A 24,665-nucleotide genomic window follows, 5' to 3' on the forward strand; every position below is an offset into this window, starting at 1 on the left:
ACTTACATCTTCATTCCAGTCTTCAGCAGTCCATTCTTCTATTGTGTTCTTCCATGCTCCTATGGCAATAAAAGAGAGAAAAGAGAAACAATCAACCCACAATTCCTGGTGCCATACATCCCCTTTGAGAGATCCATCCCTAACTGGAAACCCATGTGAAAAGAAATAGAAGTTTAGGGTAAAACTTGCAAGGTATTAATTACCATACTTATTATGATAGCTTTCAGCCAACCTAATGAATCCTCCATTAACACTGTCTAAATTTAACAGAATTATTATTTTCTGAAATAGCTCAAAACAAGACCACATCTGCCTCCCAATGCTCAGGGCATCCATCTGCTGGTGCTGTCATCAATGGTGCAGTGTTTTAGGATAGAGAAGAAGGCTGGCAGAGCAAAGATTAGGGAGCATAACGTTTTTTCCCTACAATTTATTTTGAAAATCCCACTTGCATTTAAGGAAACTCAAGAGCAGCACAGGCCAGATTGCAACATACAGTTCAAGCAGTGCCCTCTAAGCTTCTATTCAGGTCATGTGTAAAATTGTCTTCTGTCACAGCTAGGTGCCACCTGTTGCCAACATCTTAGAAAAAGAGGACAGACCATCTACTTTCTTCATAAGGACTTGCCCTGAGCCTTTGAAATCAGTTGGGATCTGGGAATAGGGAGGTTGCCATTGCAATGGGGCACCTCTGAAGCCCAGTGTGACTACAGGAGCCAAGCCCGATCCAAGACTGTGGAAGGGGGCAGGATGTGTAGCAAGCACAAAATCTAAGGAGCTTTTTTACACACACACCCCAGAATTCTCTTACTGAGGTGGTCCCAATCCCCTCCTCTCCCACTGTAGTACAAAGGTGGCCACAGAAAGCCTCCTTTCTAAGATAAAGGATCAGAATGAGCAACACAATTGCAACAATTTTCAAAGGCACTTCCCTTGTGATATCCTCTTAGCTATATCCTGTGAGGACATGCACATGCGCACACATGCATGCACACTACAATGTTGTGTTTTAATGTTGCAACCCAGGTGAAGCACAGGTCATTATCATTATGAATAATGATAGTAATATTTTTGCTAATGTTAACTCTGGCACATTTGTAATTCTCAAACCTTCGGTGGTGTTGCCTCACCTGTTCCATCATCTGCCTCATTCTGCCCAGACTCCCAAGATTCTTTTGTTCCAAAGCCATCTGTAGCAGAAGACTCCGTATAATCTGCAGGGTTAAACGTCCTACAGGTCAAGAGAGTTGAGAAAGTCAGAAATGTACAGAAAGATGAGCTTGTGTACCTGCCTTAGACCGTTGGTCGGTCGAGCCTAACACTGCCTTTTCCAACGGGCAACACTTCTCTGGGAAGTTGAGAGCACTGATTCTAGGGTCTTGAGCAGGCAAACCAGGTGCTCTTCCAGAGAAGTCTGGAATAGGGAAGTGCCACTATGAACATGCACACCCAGCAATCATAAAATAAACCCCTTCTTTAGCATTGCTAAAACTGGATTAGAAGACAGGTGGATGGGAAAAAACAGCTTCCTATCAATTTCTTAAATGGCTATTACTAACTAAACAGGATGTGCCAAAGTTTCCCTATGGTTGGTCTGGAAACTGCAGTTTGTGCAGACTGTACAGAACTTGCACTTTTAACCAGTATCATATAGTATTTGTTCTCCACCTGTCTCTCAGGGTGGCAGGACCTACGCTTTGGAACTCCCTGCCTAATTAGGCCAGCAACCTCACTATACTGTTTTATAAAATGGTCTGGAAACTAAAAACATCTTCACTAGCTGCCAGTGCACTTCTGGGTGGGATTCAGAAGGCTGGTGTTATATGGTCAACGTATCGGACTATATGAGTCTGCTTGTTCGCTAGAATAATCCTCCTATACCCCACCCTTGGGAGGTCAGAAAGGTAACAAGGAAGGGCCATTTCAGTGACAGTACCTAGGCTGTGATAAACCTTCCTAGAGACATTCCCTTGCCCCTCCATCCTGCTACCATAAATAAAACATTTATAACAAATTAATTTTAATGAGAGACAGCTTGAGGGTCCTTCTGCTTATATTATAAAATGGCTTAGAAGCCATTTGGGCATGTAAGCAGTACTGTAAGCATGCAACTTATGCGAGTGTTACGCTCCAGGGATCACATCTAAAGCCAAAATCACATATAGTCTAATTTATTTATTTATTTATTTATTTATTTTTATTATTATTTATACCCTCCCATCTGGCTGAGTTTCCCCAGCCACTCTGGGCAGCTCACAACATACATCAGAACATACTAAAACATCAAATATTAAAAATTTCCCAGCAGGTGGGATGGTCAAAGTCAAATTTCCTGGAAACCCACCTTATTTCCAATTTTTAAACTTTTTTTTGCCACATGCACAAAGCTGAACGTGCACAAGTTAAATTTGCAGCTTTGCTGTATATAAATTTAATAATAATAACAATATGAGGTGTATATTTTGGTATAGTCACTTTAATGGAGTTTCGACAAGGTCTTTTATTGATCTGAATTGCATTTTATATACAGTATATGCTTGCCACCTTGTAGACTATACTGTAAGACAGCAGGCTATAAAGCAGTTTAAATAAAATATACTCCCTCCTCACTGCGTGCAGCAATATCTGTGACCTTGCACACTCCCACCCAGCTCTTCTCGTCACATAAAGGCAGCAATATCTGAACTGGGAGATCCCACAGCTATCTGAACAGGAGAACTCAATGGCTGAGGAAATATGGGATGGAATAACAACGAGCGAGCAACCTTGCACTGAATAAACCTGTACAGCTGGATGTGCCTTCTATACACAGTGAGGAGGCCAACAAATCCCTGATCTCAATGCATTCCCAAAACATGGAGGGGAGGGGCAATTTAGCCACCACTGTGCTTCTTAAAAGCCTGTCTGCTTGTGCCTCAAAACTATCATTTAGACTGACTGTGCTCATGTTGTAGCGTACCATGAGGAAAGAAGGAAAGAGTGCCAAGGTTGGTCAGTTTTTAACTGCACAGTGAGAGGCGTTGCAAGTGAATGAGCGAATGCGCGATTAATTTGACACTGCCAGATGGTGCCAAGGAGCAACCACCACCTACTGCCAGCAGAGGATGTAATTTCAGAAACTCTCAGCTGGAGTATAGTTGGGGTGAATGAGCTCCAGTAGTCCTTTTAACTCCTTATCCGCCACGCCCTGCTGCCTACATTAGATGGCAAAACACCTTCTGCTCATGGTTCCAACAGTGCTGAGATTGTGACTTCCCAGGGGGTAAGCATGGTGCACCAAAAACAAAAGAAGGGTCTTGCAGACAAACATATTTATCATGCCTTAAACCTCAGTGGGTGAGCCCACTTCACCAAATGTGCATTGGGTGGGCAGCTAATATAACTTTGGGGGGGGGCAGCTAATATAACAGCCACCATTAGTCACCAATTCTGAGACTAAGAAAAACGGCTACCAACACCACAGCCGTGCCTATGAATACCTCAAGAGCACAGCTAGGAAGCCTTCATACTTTCTAAGGCAATGCTGGGTTTTTTTTATTTGACAGACTCTTTGATTTGGATGTCAATTTCTTCCATGACGTCCTAAAATTTTTTAACACAAGGCCAACAGATACTGCAGTCCAGGTTAAGTTTTACGTTCAGATTATTTAAACCCCTGAAAATTTATTTTGCTTTTGCACTTTCATATCTCCAAATTCTATTAGGCACCTGCAAGTGCTATTTTGGAATCTACATAGTATCTTCAAGGGCACCCTCCCCATATTAGCAGCAACATAACACAACCATTTTGTGCTATCCATGAAGTTGCGAAATGCAATTGTGCATATGCTTCTCAAATAGTACATGTCTTAATTGTAGCACCTGTGAGGTTTTCTTCTTAGAGACTCACAATGCACTATAATTTTACAGTTGTACCTAAGTGATTGTTATAATTCTGTTATGAATATATTAATAGCATAAATTTTTGTTTAGATACAGAAGTTTTTATGGAAATAATAATAATGCATAATAGTATGATTGTCAAAACAAACAAAAATAATAATAATAAATAATAATAATAAATTTTATTTGTATCCCACCCTCCCCAGCCGAAGCTGGGCTCAGGGCGGCTAACAACACTAAAACAGTGCAACATTATAAAAACATTATAAAAATTAATTAAAATTAAAATTGATGGCAACCATAAACTAAAGTTTTGTAAAGATTGCCAAAGGAGGGAGTCAGGCTGCGCCCTGACCAAAGGCCTGGTGGAACAGCTCTGTCTTGCAGGCCCTGCGGAAAGATGTCAAGTCCTGCAGGGCCCTTGTCTCTTGTGACAGAGTGTTCCACCAGGTTGGAGCCGCAGCCGAAAAAGCCCTGGCTCTAGTTGAGGCCAGCCTAACCTCTCTGTGGCCTGGGACCTTCAAGATGTTTTTATTTGAAGACTGTAAGTTCCTCTGTGGGGCATCCAGGAGAGGCGGTCCCGTAGGTACGAGGGTCCTAGGCCGTATAGGGCTTTAAGGTCTCTCTTACTATTACTCTTACTAAAAACTCTTACTATTCAGTAATATTACAATGCCCCAGCTTGCACTCAGTATTGTGTGTGTGCGTGTGTGTGTGCATGAGAGAGAGAGACTCTCTGTGTTTTAATTAAATTCCTGGGACAATTTGATAGAACTAATTCTCATCTTGGGTTTATGCTTACCTGAGGTTGTCAATCCCTCTCTGCCTCTGGAAGTTTTGCTGAATTACTCAAGAGTTTGCCTGTCAGGCTGTAATAGTGAAGGCACCCATTTCACAAGGACTTGGGTGTTTCCCCTGCCTCACTTTTATAAAGTTTCCTGATATCAGGACGAAGGGAGTCAATAAGTCCTCTCAATACAGTCAAACATTTAACAGATTCTCCATTACATGGATCTGTGTAATTTCTTTAATACAAAGTTAAGCAGTGTTGACAGGTCCTATTTTAGCTGATATATTTTCTTTCACTGACATGGTGTAAAGAACCTACCCCATGCCTTGGGCTGAAAACCTCCCTGCTCCTCTTCCTCTGCCACGTCCAAATCCTGTGGGAAGGAAAGAGCCTCATTTAAGGGTGAAAGGTGGATAAGCTGAACATTCAGCTCCCAAGGTTTCAGGAGGGAGAGTCAACTTGAGATAGTAGGGCTCAGCCATTTCTCCTCTCCTCATTTCCTTCAGAAACAGCACACTCTCTTCTTAATCAAGGAAGCAAGACAACATGACAGCAGAAAAGAAACTCTTTTTCTATCCTCTTCATAAATACCTAGAGGGAAAGCCTGATAGTGGCAGTGTGGTGCAGTGGTTAGAGGATTGGGAGTCCAGAGTTAACATCCCCACTCAGCCATGAAAAGTAACCTTGGAATAGCCACTGTCTCTTCACATAACCTACCCCACAGGGTTGCTGTGGGGATAAAATGGGATGGGGCAGAACTTATTCTTTTACCCTGCAGCTGCAAGAAAAGGAGACTGGGGGAGAGTTATCTTTTAAAGAAGCTAGATCCACTTTGAAAACAAACCCCTTTGTTATATGTCAATACTGAAGCTGTAAGTATATGAGATTTCAGCCAGGCCTGAAACCTATTTTCCAACCTGCAAGCTCTCTACAACTTGCAGGTTAGGATCCAATGATTCTCACCCTCACCCACTGTGCCTCAGTCCCCAGGACCGACTTATATGGTCTTCAGTCCTATAACTAGGGAACTATACACTCTCCCCAGACTCTTACTCTAATGTTGGCCCCTCTGCATGAAAGCTTGGTACTATGAGCCAGCTAAAATTACAGAAGTCTGCTGGCCAGCTGGGATGTGAGTAGGTTAGAAAAGGATAAGAAAAGTTTTACTTCAAACAAACCCCTTCCTCCTGTACCCACAATCTCATCACAAGCCCCCCCACCCACCTGCTTGTTCTATTTGCAGTCTTCCAGCAAAACAATCTCTCCATCTATTAAAATACTACACTGTTATCACTAGTCTACAAGGACAACATCCTCACAGCTGCACTATTTTGAAACACTGAACTGAAGACAGCCTAACCAAACACATTTCTGCTTCCTGAACTCTACAAAGGCTGCTTTTAATCATGTGGTCTGGAACAGCCACCAACACACCAACCAAGGGTGATAAACTGGACCCAAAATACAAAATGGATTAGATGTTTAAAAGTGCAGGCAGGCAGAAGCTATCTGTCTTCAAGCCTTAGCATTTAACTAGGCCATGCCCTCAACATGGACACAGTTTACAATACAAGCCACATGTGATGGCATGCGTCAGCTATGAAATACAGCAGGGTATTCTTCTGCATGTTTTTTTAAAGATATTCCCTGAGCTGAAAGTACTTCAGGCTTATCTTGCATCAACTGCAAAGGAGGTGCTGGTTTTCAGCAATGTCCCAGGATATTCTTAAGCAGGAAGCACCAAGATCCTAGTGCTTATGCCAGTAGTTAGGCCACATTCACGTGGACAAAATGCAAACAGCACTCAGGTCCTGCTTGCGGGATTCTCCTAGACACTGGTTGGCCACTGGGAGAACAGACTACTGGGGTAGATGGTTGCCTGCATGGCTCACAAGTCCTGCAGCCCTTTAGGGGCAAGAAAAAGAATTATCAGGCAAGTAGAGTACAGGGTCAGAGGGTGGAGGGCTCTTAACAGAAGCTATTTCTTGCAAGGTTCCTTTTTCAAGGAAAACAAAAATATTCATAGGTTTGTCTTACCTCTCCCTCTGCTACGTTTCCCACGATCAGAAGGCCTCTCTGCTTGGCTGTTATCCACTCCATTCTCCTCTACTCTAACTAGATGTGGGAGGAGAGATACAGAAAGCAAAACGTTACTATATACAATATGAATGCTTGCCCCCCTCTCAATCAGACTTTTTGTTTTTCAACTGCGCAGGAGACAGAATCACACAGCAAGAATGGAAAGGGTGAGGGGTCCTAACAAGACACAAGGATTTGGACTTGCAGGTGCTACTCTGCCTGTTAGCTGAAGCCTCGGTTCACTGAGAAGCCTGCAGAGATAAATGGTTTGATGATATCATGCCTAAATCTTTCCACAAGCTCCTGCCTTGAATATAAAATGTCTTTCCTTTTATCAAGCTATATATTTTAGGACTCTGTGTTCAATATGCACGGCACTGGCCTTGTTTTTATACTGTGTTGCTGTTTCAGAGTGTGCGTTTAAGAGTGATGAGCATTTGCTGTTTTTGAATATTTGTGAGCAGCTTTAACAGCTCCTTTGAGGTTGAAGAGTGAGCAGGCTATAAGTGCCCATATTAAAATATTTGATTAGCTTTCAGACATTTTTCATGTGCCCATACTCAATACAGAAAACACACCCCAATATTATTAGTATTATTGTTTGAAGGGGAGAAAAGTGTCATTAAACCAAGCCAGTACCAGGTTCTCACGGCTGTATAAATTGTACCCAAACTAAGCAAATCCTTTTGTTGAAGAGAAACAGCTCTGCGTGCATAGTTTGTGGTTCTTCCCCCAGTGCTCTACTGCAAACATACAACAAAGCAACTCAAGTACAACACGCTCCTCTGTGAACGCAAAGGCAAACTAAGGCAACCGCGTTCCTAGGAGCAAGGTGCCTGCGCTTACACTCTCGACCACGGCTGCCCCCTCTTCCTCGTCTGCTGGAACTTCCCCGTCCACGGCTCACTTCTCTGTCCCCTCGCTTTTCTCTGTTCTCTTTGTTTTCTGAACTCTCTTTTCCAAGACTTTTCTTCTTTCCTCCCACTGTCTCCCACGAAGTCTATTTGGGTGGAGAAGGAAAACACAGAACAATTCAAAAGGGGTTTAAAGACTGCCTTGAGAATATCTTCCAGTATAAACCTCTAAGCTCTATGGGAACCCTTTACAGCCCTTCAGACATGCAAGGTCCATTGTCAAACAAACCCTCGGGGGCACCTGCAAAGCCTAGAAACCATCAACACTAATTCAGCATCCTGGGAATGGAATTAATCCCTGTGGCATTTTAATGGCAAAACATTTTTTACAGGGACAAACTTTGTGGCATTAAAACAGGGTCCAGACCTCACACACCCCAAAATACTATAGTCCTGATTAAAATCACCCCTCTCATCCATGGCTATTTGGCACAGGAGTGAGGCTATCACTCGTGCCAAATAGTATCAGAGGTGGGTTGCTGCTTTTTGGCAAAAGCCTGGTTATCTACTTTTTTAAAAAGTCCATACAACGTTAAACCATATGTTTAATGCCATGTAGGTGTTTGGCTCATAGTCTCTTTCCTTACTATTAATGACTAAGGCAGGACATATTTAGGCCCATTTCATAAGAAGGTATCAACTTGCCCACGATCACCAGCACAACTGTGTCTGAGAAGGGGATGGAATCCAGAACTGAAATCTACCTCCCCACCCTCTTATATCAGCCTTCCCTAACCTTGGGTCTCTAGATATTGTTGGACTATAACCCACAACACCCCCCAGCAAGCATGGCCAGTGGACAAGGGGCATGGGGGTGTAGCCCAGTTGCACCTGGGCTATGCTAATATCTCATGACTGACTTTGGTATTGTATCCCAACTCGTCTTGAGACACATTCTTGCATTACTGATTAGGGTACAAAACCCTACCGTTATACTCTGCTGTCTCATTTCATGTGGCCCCCATGGACGGTGGAAGTGGTTTTTTTTTTTTGACTGCTCAAGTCTTGCAACAACAGCCAACACTCAAAATGTTCAACAATAAAGGGGGATTTCCCAGAATATCTTGTCTATTGGTTCTTGAGTTGTGGCACATGCGTTTGCTGGTTAAGCAGCAAGAATTGGCGGGCGGGGAGGTGAGTTTTGCTGCTTTTTTGGACTAATTTGTACTTTATTTTTATCCACTTTCCAGGCAAATACTGTCTCCAAAAATGTCTCATATCAGTTCAAACAAAAACGAGATGCTGTTCCACAGGACACAAATGAGAAGGGAGTGGAGGGAGAAGGCGGAAGGAGGAGATCAGTCTGACAATGCCAATGGTGGTATATAAATAACGACTGAAAATCCAGTTGGTGCCAGGCTAGTCTTCGCTTGAGAAAGACATACCCAGAGCTTTGTCACTCAATTATTAATTCTGCATGAATGTAACATAAAGGTATTTGCTTGATCTGCATAGCTTAACCTGAATTACAAGGGGAATATCCTGGCCCAGCCAGGAATGGTGAAAGAGCAAAGCATAAATCCTAGCAAAATATACCAAGAAAAATATATGCACATCTCAAAGTGACTTGGCTACCAAAATGCTTTCCACCAATGTCATCTCTCCCCAACCCCCAACTCAACAGCCAATTTGCCAGCAAGCAAACGAGAACCTAAACGAATCTTTCGTGCACCCACTAAGAGGCTCAAAAAGCTTTTGCTTTTCTTAGGTTCCAAGGAAAGAGAATCCCCTCTGATGCTGGCTCATGGAGCACTTGGGGTGGGGAATGAGATTTAGGTTCCACCCACTAACAGTGTGCAAATCAGCCCAGAACATGACGGGGAGGAAATATCAGCTGTTTTTATCCTAGAAAGTCCTGATTTAGGTAGTGTACAGTCTCACTCCAGATATGAGAGTGAGACTATGAAGAAGACTTGTGTGTCTGTGGTCCCAATTCAAAACGTAGATAGTAAGCTCAAGAGGGTATCACAGGCCCTCACAAACATATAGTGATAGGTTTTCTTGTTTTATCGTAATATCGTAATAAAGGAGGCAGAGAGCTGTCCATCCTCATTCTACACACACTGAGCCACAAAGGTCAGAAGTGGGGCTGATTTCTTATCGAAATTCTACAGAGCAGAAGAAATAGTAGAGGAGTATAAGCTGCTGAACACAGAATTCAGCTTCCAGAGAATCTGAGCTCCTATTTTTCAAGAAAGCAGCAAGTTCCTACACCTTATGTTGCAAACAGATACTTGAGTGTGTGGGGGCAATGCCTACTAATATCTCAGAAGCCAGAGAGGTGGTTGAAAAATTATAGAATTGTAGGGCTGGAAGGGACCCTGAGAGTCATCTAGTCCACCCCCTGCAATGCAGGAATCTCCTCTAAAGCATCCATGACACATGGCCATCCAACATCTGCTTAAAAACCTCCAATGAATAAGAGTCCACAACCTCCCTTGGAGTTCATTCCACTTTCTAACAGTTCCCAAAATAAAGGTGGGGGGAGCAGCTTAAAATACCCCGTACAATTCATTGTCCTCCATAACTAGCAAAACTGGAATTAGGGAAGAAAGAAAAAAGTAAATTTGGAAGCTTTAGTTTTCTTGGGGCCTTATTTTTTAAAACCTCAAACACAGTCCTATGCAGGAATAGTCAAAGTTACATTTGAGTGCCCCAGTTGAGCATTTGCATACACCTTCACATTACAGAACCCTGGTAGCAGGTATCAAGGGTCAGGGATAATTCATCCTAAGCAGGTACAGAAGTTAAGTGCTTTGCCAGTTTTCCAGGGGAGACCTCCAGTTCACCTGCTCCTTTAGACTTAGAGACTTCCAGGCTCTCCAGATCCAGGGTCAATATCCTGTTTGTCTGAAGAAAACTGCATCAGAAATTCTAACTGGTAGCAGGACAGAAAGATGAATCTAGGTGATAATTACAGTGGATTGCTTTTTAGCATGTGGCACTCTAAAACAGGGGTGGGCAGGAGGTAGATAGTAAAACAGGGGTAGATTGGGGTTCTACCAGTAAATTTGCAGTGGCTCAGCTTGGATTCTGACACCAAATTATTTAATAAGAACAACAAGACCTTTTCCTCCCTTCTAAATTAGGCTGCTGAGCTGAAGAAAAGTGGCTGGGGGGGTGAATTTATGGGGGAGAGCAGATTTTAGTGTAAAACAATTTCCTGGGCTCAAAATGAGGAATCCCCTACAAAGAACCCTTTTCCTGAATTATGAGGTTATTGCCCCCATCCCTGCCACTATTTTATATCTGGCTTTGGCTGGTGGATCTCAGGGTTCTAGTAAAATTAATTGGATCCTCCCAAGCCTGGTCTGCAGACTCCAGTACCTGAACAAACTTTTGCAGGAAGTCTAAGGAACTGAGGCAGATAATGGTGATGAGGGATGAAGTTCTAGGCCTAACAGACAAAATAAAAACTGACAAAACACCAGGTCTGAATGGCATCCACCTGAAAGTTATCAAAGAACTCAAATGTGTAATTGCTGAACTTCTAACAAAATGTAACTTGTTCCTCAGATACTTAACTGGAAAACTGGTGAAAAGTATTGGTAAAGATAAAATAACCAAGCACAGAGAAGAACAAGCCTTGAGGAAGCTGAGCCAGCATGGCTTTTGCAATGGCACATCCTGTCTCATGAACCTATTCAGAATTATTTGAGAGTATCAACAAGCATATAGAGAGAGGTGATCCAGTTGGCATAGTGCACTTGGACTTTCCAATAGCTTTCAACAAAATACCGTATTTTTTGCACCATAACACTCACTTTTTTCCTCCTAGAAAGTAAGGGGAAATGTCTGTGCGTGTTATGGAGGTTATGCCTACGGGTGGCATGCCTACGGATTTTCCTCCTCTAAAAACTACGTGCGTGTTATGGTCGGGTGCGTGTTATAGAGCGAAAAATACGGTACTTCACCAAAGACTCCTGATTTGAGTAAGCTTACTAGTCATGGAATAAGAAGAGAGACTTTCTTGTGGACCAGTGAGTGGTTAAGTAACAGGAAACAGAGAGTAGGAAAAAATGGACAGTCCTCCAAACGGAGAGACGTTGAAAGTGGAGTCCTGCAAGGATCAGTATTGGTACCTGTGCTTTTTAATCTGTTCATAAACAATCTAGAGCTAAGGTTGAGCAGTGAGGTGGCCAGGTCTGCTGATGATACTAAACTGTTCAAGGATATTAAAACAAAAAGACTGAAATGTTCCCAAAGCACCTCTCCAAACAGAGATCATTAGGAAAGCAACTGAAAAATAAAACTTCCAATATTATAATATCACTATACAGTCTATGGTGTAACGGTATTTAGAATATTGTTTATACAGTTCTGGTCACCTCTATTGGTGTGCTATGGGATAATATTATTACCTAAGACTAAAGAGCATCAGAAATTGATACACAGAGATGTTATTGTTGTGACAAGTCAAGGCACCACTTTGTGACTGTGATGTCACGCAGCAAAATAACCTCAGGCTACTTAAAATTAACCAGCTCTTTCCAGTGTTTAATTTCTTGGAAAATTCTTGACAGCAGGGCTCAAATCTGTTTTTTGCCAGTGATAGACAACTGAATTTCTTCCAGTTAACTGAGTGAGCTGGGGGCCAATTTCAGAGTTTCACTAGTTTTAAAGGTTTTTGAAACCTACATATAACAAAGTTGTTTCTAAAACGTAAGTATTTGACATCTTTCTTAGTTTGGCCACAGCTTTTCATTCCCCAATGAAAAGCAGGAAGTCTCCATGTGTTAACTCTTCAGGCAAGGCTACTCTCAAGGCTTAAGAAAAGGATCTAGAGTCCTTACTGTGTCAGAGTTCCCTTCCAGCAAGATATTGATTGCTCTGTTCACATCTCCATTACAGTCATGTAGAGCCACTATGCAATCATCCTGATTCTTCCCAGTCACTTCCATAAGCTGGAAAAAAACCACAAATATATGAGTCACGTTAAAGAGATAACACAACAAAAGGAGTCCAGGCAACAAGCGGAAAAATAGGTTAAAAATATACCTACAATTATATATACACATACACCATCCCAAAGGCACTGAGTGAGTAGCAATACAAGTTGCCCCAGGCCTCAGACAAGCTCTGCATGGGCCTGGTTATAGTGCTGTATTCAGCTAAGTTTCAGTCAGAGTGGACCCACTGAAATGAATGGATCCAAGTTAAATGAATGGATCCAAGTTAATCATGGTCATTAATTTCAGTGAGTCTACTCTGACTGAAACTTAGCTGAATACAGTTCATAATTATTATTATTATTCAAGCTCAAGTTTTAGTAAGCAAGTGGACTTGAAACAGGCTTGAAGTAGCAAAGGGTATTCTCCACCAGTCCATGAAAGCCAACCCGCCCACTCACCAGGGACAGGGGGGAAAACAGATACCTGTTTCACTTTATCCTCAAAGTCTGCATCGTTCTTATCATAGATCATCTGAGCAAGGCGAATTTGTTCCGCTGTTGCCTGGGAAGCACAAACAGATCGGTTATGGAAATACACCGCAAAGCCAAAATTTTCCCCAAATGCTTGAGTCTCCCGCAATTTGTTCTTTTGTTCCGGGGTGTGGAACCTGCGGCATTCCAGATACAGGTTAATTACAACTCCCATCGTCCCCTGGCCATGCTGACTAGGGTAGATGGGAATTGGAGTCGAACAAAACCTGGAAGTCTACTGGTCCCCCCCCCCTGTTTTATTTTTAACTCCAAGGGAAGAAACACTGAGGCATCCTTTCCTATCTAACAAGTCCAAACTCCAGTGCCGATCCCTCACAAAACAGTTCTTAAAGGAGATAATTTAGCATTGAACACAAGACAAAGTTGTTAAGTTTTATCTAAATTATCAAAGGAACCACTGTTCAGGTGCATGGCCTATTATGAGCCCTAATCAGAGAACTACAAACCCTGAATTTCCTGCCCATTTTTTGCCTAATTCTGTCACTCAATCTTTGCACACAATTTAATTCAATAAAGTGTTTATTTCAGAGCACTGGCATGGTTCTGGCTGGTGGAATGGGGCAAGGGGTACTGGTATTTCCTCCACTCCCCAAACAGGAATCCTGTGATAATGCCAGTGTAAGTAATGAATAATGATTTTTTGATCCAGTTACATTACTGAGCATTGTGTCATTCACCACTGGCAGTTCTGAAATGTGAGCTACAGAAAACTTTATTTATTTTTTTAAGTTTTAAAAATTCATTTAAAATTTGAGTAAAATTTGAACTTTTAGTTAGAGCAAAATTTGAAAGGCTACGGGTTTGCAATCCTAGACTGGATGGTAGGCACTGCTAATTCAAGTAGATAAGATGAATCTTATGGGCTGTCATGTGTACAAATCCAATGAGCAATGGTATTTTCGACATCGTTGCTTGATCCTGATTAATTCTTACAGGTTAAGAATTACCAATACATGGATCCAGAATATCCACATCCCTACCTGTACTACTGGTTTCTGTGGTTGCGTCAGCTGTGTGGCTGAAATCTGCACTTTGTCTCGAGTGCCCCGGGTACGTTCACTGCCCACCGAAGTCATCATATACAGTATATACAAAACAACGTATGTACAAAATAGAAAATCTGAAAAGAGAGAGGAAAAATCCAGCTGAGTTAAGCACTGTTCCTAATATGAAAAACTGGCATAAATAACGGTATACAGGTTAACACAAAAGAGAGCTAATTATGTTCATATCCCAAGTAGCAATGTGACAATCTTTTTTCTTTTTTCTTTTTGCACACATGGGAAGTAGAAATGCATTTCCTAAAAAGTTTGGCAAGGCGCTACCTCAAAACGCCTATCTGCAGAGGAGGCCGGAGCCAGGATCCAAAAGGCTACTTTGCTTGAACACTGAGAGATTTCAGACTTCCTTTCCTTGAATAAGAGCCTCAGGTGACATTTTAGAAGCTGCTTTAGGAACCTACCCCAACTTTAAAAGTGGTTTCCCGTGCAGCACAGAAGTCGAGCCGTCTAGAAATTGCAAGCCCAAAATCCACATGAAGAAAGAAAATGGGTTGTGGGTTGTTTGCATCTTTTGTACCTAAAGCTTTCCTTTAATGTGGTCCATATCAGCTGCTACCACATGAGATTAATGAGATGACTCCCATCAAGGGTTCTGTACCACAAAGGGGGGGGGGGACATCTGAATTAACGCTGTTTCTACATTCTTCAAGGCGTTAACTCCTTTTAATATCAGTTCAAATGGTAAGTACAGTGGTACCTCTGGTTGCGAACGGGATCCGTTCCAGAGCCCCTTTTGCAACCTGAAAAGAACACAACCTGCATCTGCGCACGCGCGGGTCACAATTCGCCACTTCTGCACATGCGCATGACATCATTTTGTGCGTCTGCACAAAGTAACCCTTTCTGGTACTTCTGGGTCACTGCGGGACGCAACGTGAAAAAACGTATCATGAAGCAAATGTAACAAGAGGTATGACTGTGGAGACAAGTGAGGTACGAGTAAAGGTATGTGATTTAAGAAGGCTACCTACTCCTATTCCAGTTTTTCTAATTATAAATTCATGTGCTCATATGGGGGGGGGCTGCCTCCATTCATCTGAACATAGGTGTAATCATGGCTATGGCTGGTCACAGGGGTCCTTTGACCAAGTGGCTTAGTATCTCCAAATCTGGGAGAGTCGTGTACAGCTATTAACCAAATGAAAAATGAAGCCAGCGGACCTGATGGGATACCTGCTGAAGTCTTCAAAGTGGGTGGAGTTGAACTTACACAACAAATTCACAAGCTCATCAAAAATATCTGGGAGAGAGGAGGTCCCAGTGATTGCTTAGGTCAAACCAACACACCAGAAATGAGCAACCTGTGGGATGTTGCCATATGCAAACAGTAACAACTGCAAACACAAACTCGTAACATTTTATCTATCTGAAGAAGTCTTACACAGCATTCTACAGAGTCATCTGACATTTCACTGCTGACTCGCGCAGTCTCACCAGCATTCTAACTAGGGCTGACCCAAATGCCTTAGTTTCCTCAATTTCCCAACATTTCATGGATCATAGGTGGGGTGTGAAAACCTACCCAAAATGTGGGAGTGAAGGAAGGAAGTCATTGGACTGGCTCATACGATGACAGGCAAGTACTATCCCACCTTAAAGTCCTGAGAATTTCATTTAGAAGGAAAATCTGACAAAGCTGGGTGTAGCTTTGCACAGTCTTAATTTTAACCTCCTCTTCCAGCTATTAACAAATTTAGCTTTTATTGGCCAAGCCTATATACCCAGCAACTGAAACGTTGAACGCAATAAGGAAAGAATCGCTCCAGAGATATGGCAAAACAAACAAACAAACAAACAAACAAACCACCACTTCCTTGAGCATAGTTAACTAGAGAGCTGCCTATACCTGGAAATGGCTGCAGGATCTGACCCAGAAGACCACACTCCATTATGACCGAACCTGGCAAAGCCCAGCTTGTCTGCTACTTTTAAGACGATCGAAGATCACCTACTCAGCAGAGTTTTCACTACTTGAGGCCCATTTGCACATGCCATATAATGTGATAGCAGTATGGAAAGGAAGAGGCATAAAGTGCTACTTGTGTGATACGATGTGCAGAAAGTCTATAGCTCAAGCTTTTCTGAGGTACTGCTTAATCTAAGACATGAAGCACACCCAATTTGACTGCTCATTTTAAGGCAAGTAAGGGCATTCATAAGGTCACAAAATACTAACTTTATGCCGCCACTAGAATGTTAAACTGGCCCTATGAACTGGCCCCAATTCTTTTGCCAGAACTATTCACAGATAAATTTTGTTGTACCTTCACCTTCCACTGAAAGGGCTAGAAATTTGCTCCCTAAAAATCTGCAATGATGCCTAGATTCTGTATCCAAGACCTTTCAAGATTTCTGATGCAATAAGGGCTTACAAGGAGCCAGGTTTTCCCTTTCATTGTGCCATTTCTTCACTGCAGCTTCCACACATTTCTTACCCGTTATCTGCAACCATCTAACCGTTCCAAGGCTACTAGAATATAACTGGTCTGCTCTCTTACTGTCAGGATGTTTTCCCGTTCTTTTGTTTTGGATCTTTTTTGTACTGGAAAGGCAGCTTTAAAAGCTAGAATTGATTTATTCAGGTTGGAGCAGAGGCAATCTGCTTATGACAAGGTTGCTATATAAAATTTTAGGTTATACACACACACAGCAGACACATACTCCGCAGAAAACCAATCCTTCACCCTTCAAATTTTAGGAAATATTCCCTGGGAAAATTACACATAATTTCAGCACACAGAACAATCCCAAAAAGCCACCTTGGCTCTCCTAATAACTCTAAATATTCCCTCTACAGAATGAAAATATATTGGAGAAACCTTTTCCAATTTCTACCTGGTCCAGGAGGCAGGGCCCAGACTCGCCCAGAACAGCTAAAAGTCTCCTGGGGAGGCCAGAGGGACATTGCTGCTCCCTGCTGCAAGGAGGCTGAGGGCACACTCCACAAGGGGTGTTCGAAAAAGGGTGAGAGGCTGCCAGCTATGCATGCAAAGGGTGACATAACTGGGCTCCTGAGTCCCACAGAGGTGTTGCAGGTAGAATGCAGTTGGTCAAGGGACCCATGAACTCAAAAAGGTTGAAAACATCTGCCTTAGAGAAAAGAGAGGTGCAGAAATGCATTCTTCCTCTCCACTGACCCCACCTGAAGAGGAAAGATTGGGTAACATGGGGGTTGCCGTACTCATAGCACCATCTCCAGGTCTCAGAATGCAGGCCTCTGGTTCAATTGTGTGTTTTAAGAATTAAAAACAACAACAACTGCGGAAGATTCCCCTGTTACAAGGTATAGGTCAAGTAGAAGCAAAGAACTGAACATTATAACCATTGTTCTTTTTAAGACACATACTCCTCCTGAACTGGAGCAAGAAAATCAGGCTCTTACAGAACCTATAATTCCTTTACAATAGTGATGTGGCAAAGGGCAGCATTTTGTACTCCTAAAATATGTTTATAAATGGCATTGCGATGTTCCTGCTAGAGGATGGAAGACTAAAAGCCTATTATTAATGCTCCAGGTCTACTCAACCAAAGACTACCTTAACATCCAACTCAGTAGTGTGCCTACTACAGGAACAAGCAGGTAATAGTGTTCTTATACCTAGGGTTTGAGCTTTTGAATTTGGAGAGGGGTGGCACACTGGAAGGAGATTGAGGGGGAGAAGAGAATCATTGTGTGTGGAAAGAGAAGAGGATCAGTCAAGACCTAAAATCTCAGCTAGAACTCAAGTTCTGGCTATTTTATACTTTTAAGATGGCTGGGTCTGCTTAGCCTGTTTCCTTTAGGCTTCAAGGATGGTATGGATTTTTTCAGAAAAACCAAAAGTATGAGTTGAAAAGTGGGGTGAAGAAATGAGAAACATTTCATACAGTCCCGAAACAATTAAAAAGAAGTCATAGTTTTAAAAAATCAGCTATAGGTTGGCTTAATGTGAACAAACAATATGATGGTGCAACACTTGTGAGATGCTTCTGCTGTACTCCTCCCCTACCCCAGCCACACTCTGGCTTGTTGTGGTGTCCAAGCTGAGGCTTATGGTGTGTTGTTCTCCAAACAAACCATGAGCAGTCACCATGGTTTATTCTTAGCCAACCGCTCATGGCTAAACCATGGGTCTAGGTTTGGACATCACAACAAGACAAAATCCAGCTTTGTTTCCCAGCATCACAACAGCAGCAAGAATAGGCAAGGAGCACAATAACTTTTCAGCAGCGTATGTGGGTATAAGTGTTGTTTTTTAACTGTGGTTTAATGCAACATGCAATCTAGCTCAGCCTGTGCCCATGGGGCCAGAGACTAAAGATTGTGAGGAGAGAAGGTGGATGTGGTTATTGTTTAACATTTATATTTTGAACCCAGATCTTAGCCTCTATCCACCAGACCATTTTAAATTTCAAGTGAGGCAATAAACCAGTGTTCCCCAGCCTGGTGCCCTCCAAATGTTCTGAAGCATGACTCCAAACAGTCCCATTCAGCTGTACTTCAAAACATCTGGAAGGCACCGGATCAGCGAAGGCTAGACGAAGCACTCGGCTTTGAATCCTACTCAAGAAGCCTAAGGCACAACAGCTACATGCAGTTGCTAGGAATTTACATTTAAGAGCAAGATTCTTATAAACCTAACAACGTACAAGGAAACAAAGTGCAGTGAGCCAAGACTAGAACATTGCATGCTTTTGGCAGATGAGGGGAACAATTCGTGTGTGTTCTGCTTACACACAAGCTCATACACTGCACTCTCCTGAACTTTCTAAACTGCTCCCCCTCCCCCTGGAACAAGTTTCAAATATTTCCCCAGAATAGAAGCAGAGAAGCAACGCTTGCTAAAAATAGCCGAGCTGAGGGCTCAGAAGTTAATCGGGAGATCACAGATGACCATACTCCCAATGCCCCTGGCCAAGAAGCATAGATCTGCCCCTAATGCACAAAAGTAATGGGCAACATTAGCTGGTTGAAAGACAGAAGAAGGAAGGGACCAAGAGATCCCAACTGCCAATGTCAAAAAAGAACAAAAGGTTTCAGCAGCCAGGGACTAATGCTAGGAAGGTTAGCAGGCCATGTATACACTACAGACACATTAAACTTTTAAGGAACTTGGGAACTGTTGCTTTGTTAGTGGCACAGGAATGAAAAGGAGCCTCAGCTCCCTCTGCCCCCTAAAAAATAAAACATTTCCCAGAGTTATTTATTTACAGTATTCAGTAAAATGCATACACCACTTGACTGTAAAAAAATTAAACCTCAAAGAGGTTTGCAAAGAGAATAAACCATATTATCAGTAGAAACAGTTAAAAACTACTATTTAAAACATAAAAAACTAAAAATAAATTAGAACACACATAAGCATTCTACATACAGTCATACCTCAGGTTGAAGTAGCTTCGGGAGAAGTATTTTTGGGTTGCGCGCTGTGGCGACCCGGAAGTAACAGAGCATGTTACTTCTGGGTTTTGCCACTCGCGCATGCGCAGACGGTCAAAATGACATCACGCACATGCACGGAAGCTGCAAATCGCGACCCACGGACACGGGTTACGTTCGCTTCTGGATGCGAATGGGGCTCCAGAACGGATCCCGTTCGTATCCAGTGGTACCACTGTATCTGGGTAAGCTTGGCTAAAAAAAAAAATGTTTTTAGCAGGTGTCAAAAAGACTACAGTGAAGGTGCCTGCCTGGTATCAATAAGCAGGGAGTTCCAAAGGGTAGGTGCTGCCACAATGAAGGAACAAGTGGAACAGGTATTATGCGGCACTTGTAACAATGCCAGGTCTGCAGACAGAAGTGGGCAAACTGGTCCCAAGCTAAAAGCAACACCTCTGGTGAATTATTTGATGGAAACCAGCAATCCATTTTAATAAAGTTTGGGTTTCTAGCTTAACTGCTACCACAAGCAAATCCCAGGTATGTTTTTATGCTGTCTTGCTTTATATGACCGACAGAATGTATAATGTTAAGGAATCTCACTAAGTCGCATTCCCTTATTTAGGCATCTGGTTGTTACCCATGGTTTTTGGAAGCTGGGCATGACTAATCAGTCATCTGCTGGTCAACTCAGTGTTATAAAATATTCTAGGAAGACTTAAAATAAGACAATAAGGTATGAAGTCCTCTTCGGGCTCCAGGGAGGGTCTCCTCGCAAGCCACTAGGGAGGACTCTCCAGCTCTCTCCCACCATTTCCTTGTTTGACTCTATTTATTTATTTCCTGACCTGGCACACACATAAGTGGGATGACACCTGTACTTTCAATCTTTACGGAGTTTTGGTACGACACAGCCTAGATGGCACCGTGACAGTGAATCATCCCAATACCACTCCAGACAGCCTGACATCTTGCCAAGTGTTAGGATGAGCTTTGTGCTGATGGGGTTTGCAACTCTGTAAGTGCATGAAATCCAACCCTCAAAGAACTACTTAGCAATCATCTTAAGAGCTGCTGACCAATAAGCACTACTTGAGTGAGAGCGCTCATTCCAAAGGAAAGGTGCAGCACTCTTGCCAAGCATGAGGTCTTCCTTCGAAGCCTCAGGCCCTCTGAATTCATCAATGGAATAAATGGGGCAAACTGGAGGGAAGGGGTTTGCAAACACTTGCATGTTGCTCAAAATGCAGTACAGCTCATTGTTGCCATTCACTTCCGCAGAGAATAGCAAAGTATCAAAACATATATTGTCTTAGGAACACTTTTCCTCAGGAACTTCCTTTCTGAGTACTTTGAAATCCACAAAATGTCCACTAGAACATTTCCGGTGCAAATGCTTTTGAGCTGAAAGATTTCCCTTGCCATGAAGCTAACAAAGGAGAATAAACCTTTAGGAAACTCCAGCTACCACTGGAAATTTCCTTACACAAGGCAGAACATGCACCACCACCTAGTATCTTTATCCAATGCTTTACAAATACTTACTTTATGAACTCAAGACAATAGCCTGAATCACAATCAATGCTAAACTAAACTAAGGCTTAGGTGTTGGCAGAATTGCAGAAGCAGGAATGGAATTGCTTGCTTGCAATGTTCTCGATGTGCAAGAACACACTTGCTTGTTCCTGCTAAGCCACTGTTTACATTAGTATTAAAAGGTAAAGGACCCCTGGATGGTTAAGTCCAGTCAAAGGCGACTATGCGGCTGCGGCACTCAACCAGACTAGTTGTTCATAAATCAACCTGTTTTACACAGAGCTCAGTGGATAGAGCATGGGACAATTAATCTAAGGGTCATGGATTCGAGTCTCCCATTGGGCAAAAGATTCCTGAGCTGCAAGGGGTAGGACTAGATGACCCTTGGGGTCCCTTCCAACTCTACAGTTCTATGATTCTATGACTACTGAATGGAGCATTGCAGTGCACATTGCTCATTCTTATCACCATGGCACCTTCTGAAGATACCAGGCCTTGGGCTGAAAGCAAATTATGCAACAACCTTGCTGAAACTAAGCAGGTCTGGCCTAAAGATTGCCTAGATGGCAGCATGTCCAAGAACACAATGTATGAGTTCTATCATTGAAGAAAGCAAGATACGCATAAATGTAATAAAGAAGACCAAATCAATTGCTCACACTAAAGCTCTCTTGCAAGTAAATAAATAAATGTAAACATGTTTCACTCTCTCACACATAGCTCTAGGGCAGGGGTCTGCAACCTTTAAGACAAAAAGAGCCACTTGGACCTGTTTCCAAAGGAAAAAAAAACCTGGGAGCTGCAAAACTCGTCATTATAAAAATAACTTTTTTGTCACTTTTTTATTATTTCTTTATTTGACCCCTCAGAATTACTCCTCCTCATAGAAATAAACGTTAAATTAACAAGTTACCTTTTTTGTGTGTGTGTGTTCTTCACTCCCCTTCAAAACAGTGACCTGCGTACATGCCCCTTACAATGTAGCGGGCGGGCAGGAAGGTGACGGCGAGACGGTGCGTGACTAACGCACACACCGCCCCCATGCGCCGTCACAGCCAGTACAGCGCCCGCCACAGTGGGGAGTGTTGGGGCGCACAATGCGCCTCCTCCCCTCGCTAGTATCTGCCCCGGAGCCGCGGCAAAGGTGTAAAAGAGCCACATGCGGCTCCGGAGCCGCGGGTTGCAGACCCCTGCTCTAGGGAGAGAGAGGACTGACAAAACAAAATGATGATATAAAACCAGGTATAGACATCACCCCCTACACCTTTTCAAAGTTTTGATGATCAAATTTTCATCTGCAGCAGACACTGAGAAATTCCTGGAATCATTTATTGGACAGTCTCATGCAATTTACTGGCAGAGCGGCAATGCGTTGTAAGTTACGGTAGTTGCTGTAACTCAAGGTGTCATCATAAATGAGTTGAAAAAGCAACTTCATAGGAAGTTTGAATCACATGGTGACCCATTCATCACTCTAAGCCAGGGGTAGGCAACCTAAGGCCCGGGGGCTGGATGCGGCCCAACTGCCTTCTCAATTCTGCCCGCGGGCAGTCTGGGATTCAGTGTGTTTTTACATGAGCAGAATGAGTCCTTTTATTTAAAATGCATCTCTGGGATATTTGTGGGCATAGGAATTCGTTCATTCATTCCCCCCCCCCCCAAAGTATAGTCCAGCCCACCACATGGTCTGAGGGACGGTGGACCGGCCCACAGCTAAAAAAGGTTGCTGACCCCTGGACTAGGCTATTAAGATTTTTATTCCGCTCCAATTCAATATCCAAATATACATTTAAAAAGGTAAAAATAATGTACGTATACACATTTTTTTAAAAAAATATGTATATTAAGTATCACTTAGTACAACATCCTTTGTTTGTTCTCGAACTCAAGATGTAAACAATAGCAGCCTAATCACCACAGCCCTTGAAAGCCAGCCCCCACCCCAAAGTCCTTACCTTAACCTCTCTATGGCCCATCTTCCTCAGTGGCAAGATTGAAGACTAACAACATTTACCTTCCTTTCTATTCTCTGAGACCTACTTGAGGCAAAACCTGATGCACAATGCCAGAGCCATAACTCTGGATTTGTGACATCATTCTGTTGTCACAGTAATTGGCACAAGGTCAGTACTGCAGAATACTCTTCAAATTTAAGACGGAATATTGCCGAAGGCAGGAGAGACCACTGACTGAAAATCAAACCAAAGAAATACAAACGCAACTGGATTTAAGTGGGCAAACAGGGATGTTAAAATTTCCGTTCTATTCCCTGAAAGCCTTATTTTCTCTAACTGTACTCAGCCTAGCCTATTCACTGCTGAATTACTACAGAAGCATGAAACCCTGGCAGAGTTCACACCACAGAAGTTGCTTAGCATTTGAATAGATTTCCAATGACACTAAAAGGTGCTGAAAAAAGAGTTTGGGTGGGGAACCTCAGGACCATGGGCCAAACTTGACCTGCAAAGCCGTTTCCCCAAAACCACACCCACCTGCCATCATATGTCATCAAATATGGGGAAGGTGGATGTGGCTGCCAAGGCACCACCAGGAGTCTTCAATTGCACTGGCAAGGGAAAGTGGGCTTTGGCTTTAAGACCCCTGAGCTGATGGGTGGTAGAGTCAAAGCCTGCTGGGTTGGCTCTGCTAGTGAGTTCTCTAAAGCCTCAGCAGTGTTTACCAACCTTTTCCCGATCACGGCCCCCTTCTGACCTTGTTTCCTTCCTGTGGCCTTCCACCCCGTCCTACCGGTAGAAAGGTAGCAATTTAAATGCTCTGTTTGTTAACAGAACCTATTTTATTCATAATTTCTATAATTTATACAACATACAATTACATAAAATGATAGAAAAATAACAAAATATTGTTGAAGCAGAAAAACACAGCTGGAAGGGACCCCAAGAGTCATCTTTCTAGTGCAATGTAGGAAACTCAGCTAAAGAATCCATGACCAATGGCCATCCAACCTCTGCTTAGAAACCTCCAAGGAAGGAGAACCCAGAACCTCCCGAAGGAGATCCATCTTCAATGTAAACAACACTTATTTGACCCCAATTATTTGAAAGAGGGTGAAAACTACAAATAACAGTCCAAAAGCATACCCTCCAACATTACTCCGATGAAAATAATATACCATAATAATAATTTTACTATTTATATCCCGCCCATCTGACTGGGTTGCCCCAGCCACTCTGGAAGGCTTCCAACTTATATAAAAACATAATAAAATAATAAACATTAAAATAACTTTCCTATACGGTGCTGACTTCAGAGGGCTTGGGGGTCAGATAACTCCATACCCGCCAACATTTCTCTGCTGAAAATAGGAACATCCTAAGGAAAAGTGGGACATTCCGGGATCAAATCAGAAACTGGGACAACTTCTCTAAATCCAGGACTGTCCCTGGAAAATAGGGACACTTGGAGCCTCTGCAAAAGGGAGTTCTGTATATATGGGGAGGGGGGAATTAAAAGCAGGTAGTCCTCTCTGACCTGGTGCAAAAAGATATTGTCCTCTGGAGGAGCCCTGGCTGCCTAGATAAAACACTATAGTCCCCCACCTTTACCTGAGAGTGAGGCCCACTGAAATCACGACACTTAG

At 42.8% G+C, this 24,665-nt stretch overlaps 1 protein-coding gene across 5 annotated transcripts in view; it reads right to left on the bottom strand.

Annotated features, from left to right (window-relative positions):
* Nucleotides 1-24,665, bottom strand: part of UBAP2 (ubiquitin associated protein 2) — a 75,855-nt gene that overhangs the window by 41,191 nt on the left and 9,999 nt on the right. For 3 of the 5 annotated variants that reach the window (XM_081929608.1, XM_081929605.1, XM_081929607.1), the window contains exons 2-9: nucleotides 14,089-14,228; nucleotides 13,041-13,118; nucleotides 12,459-12,569; nucleotides 7,598-7,751; nucleotides 6,710-6,787; nucleotides 4,991-5,045; nucleotides 1,131-1,231; nucleotides 7-59 (exon numbers count right to left, since the gene is read on the bottom strand). In XM_081929608.1, coding sequence (XP_081785734.1) covers nucleotides 7-59; nucleotides 1,131-1,231; nucleotides 4,991-5,045; nucleotides 6,710-6,787; nucleotides 7,598-7,751; nucleotides 12,459-12,569; nucleotides 13,041-13,118; nucleotides 14,089-14,187 — 729 coding nt within the window. In that variant the 5' untranslated portion in view covers nucleotides 14,188-14,228. Of the gene's footprint in view, nucleotides 1-6; nucleotides 60-1,130; nucleotides 1,232-4,990; nucleotides 5,046-6,709; nucleotides 6,788-7,597; nucleotides 7,752-12,458; nucleotides 12,570-13,040; nucleotides 13,119-14,088; nucleotides 14,229-23,019; nucleotides 23,148-24,665 lie in introns of those variants that run through there. The other 2 variants (XM_081929606.1, XM_081929609.1) reach the window with 2 other exon arrangements.

The sequence above is a fragment of the Podarcis melisellensis genome (assembly GCF_964234715.1).
Source record: "Podarcis melisellensis genome assembly, chromosome: 11".
Lineage (NCBI taxonomy): Eukaryota > Metazoa > Chordata > Lepidosauria > Squamata > Lacertidae > Podarcis > Podarcis melisellensis.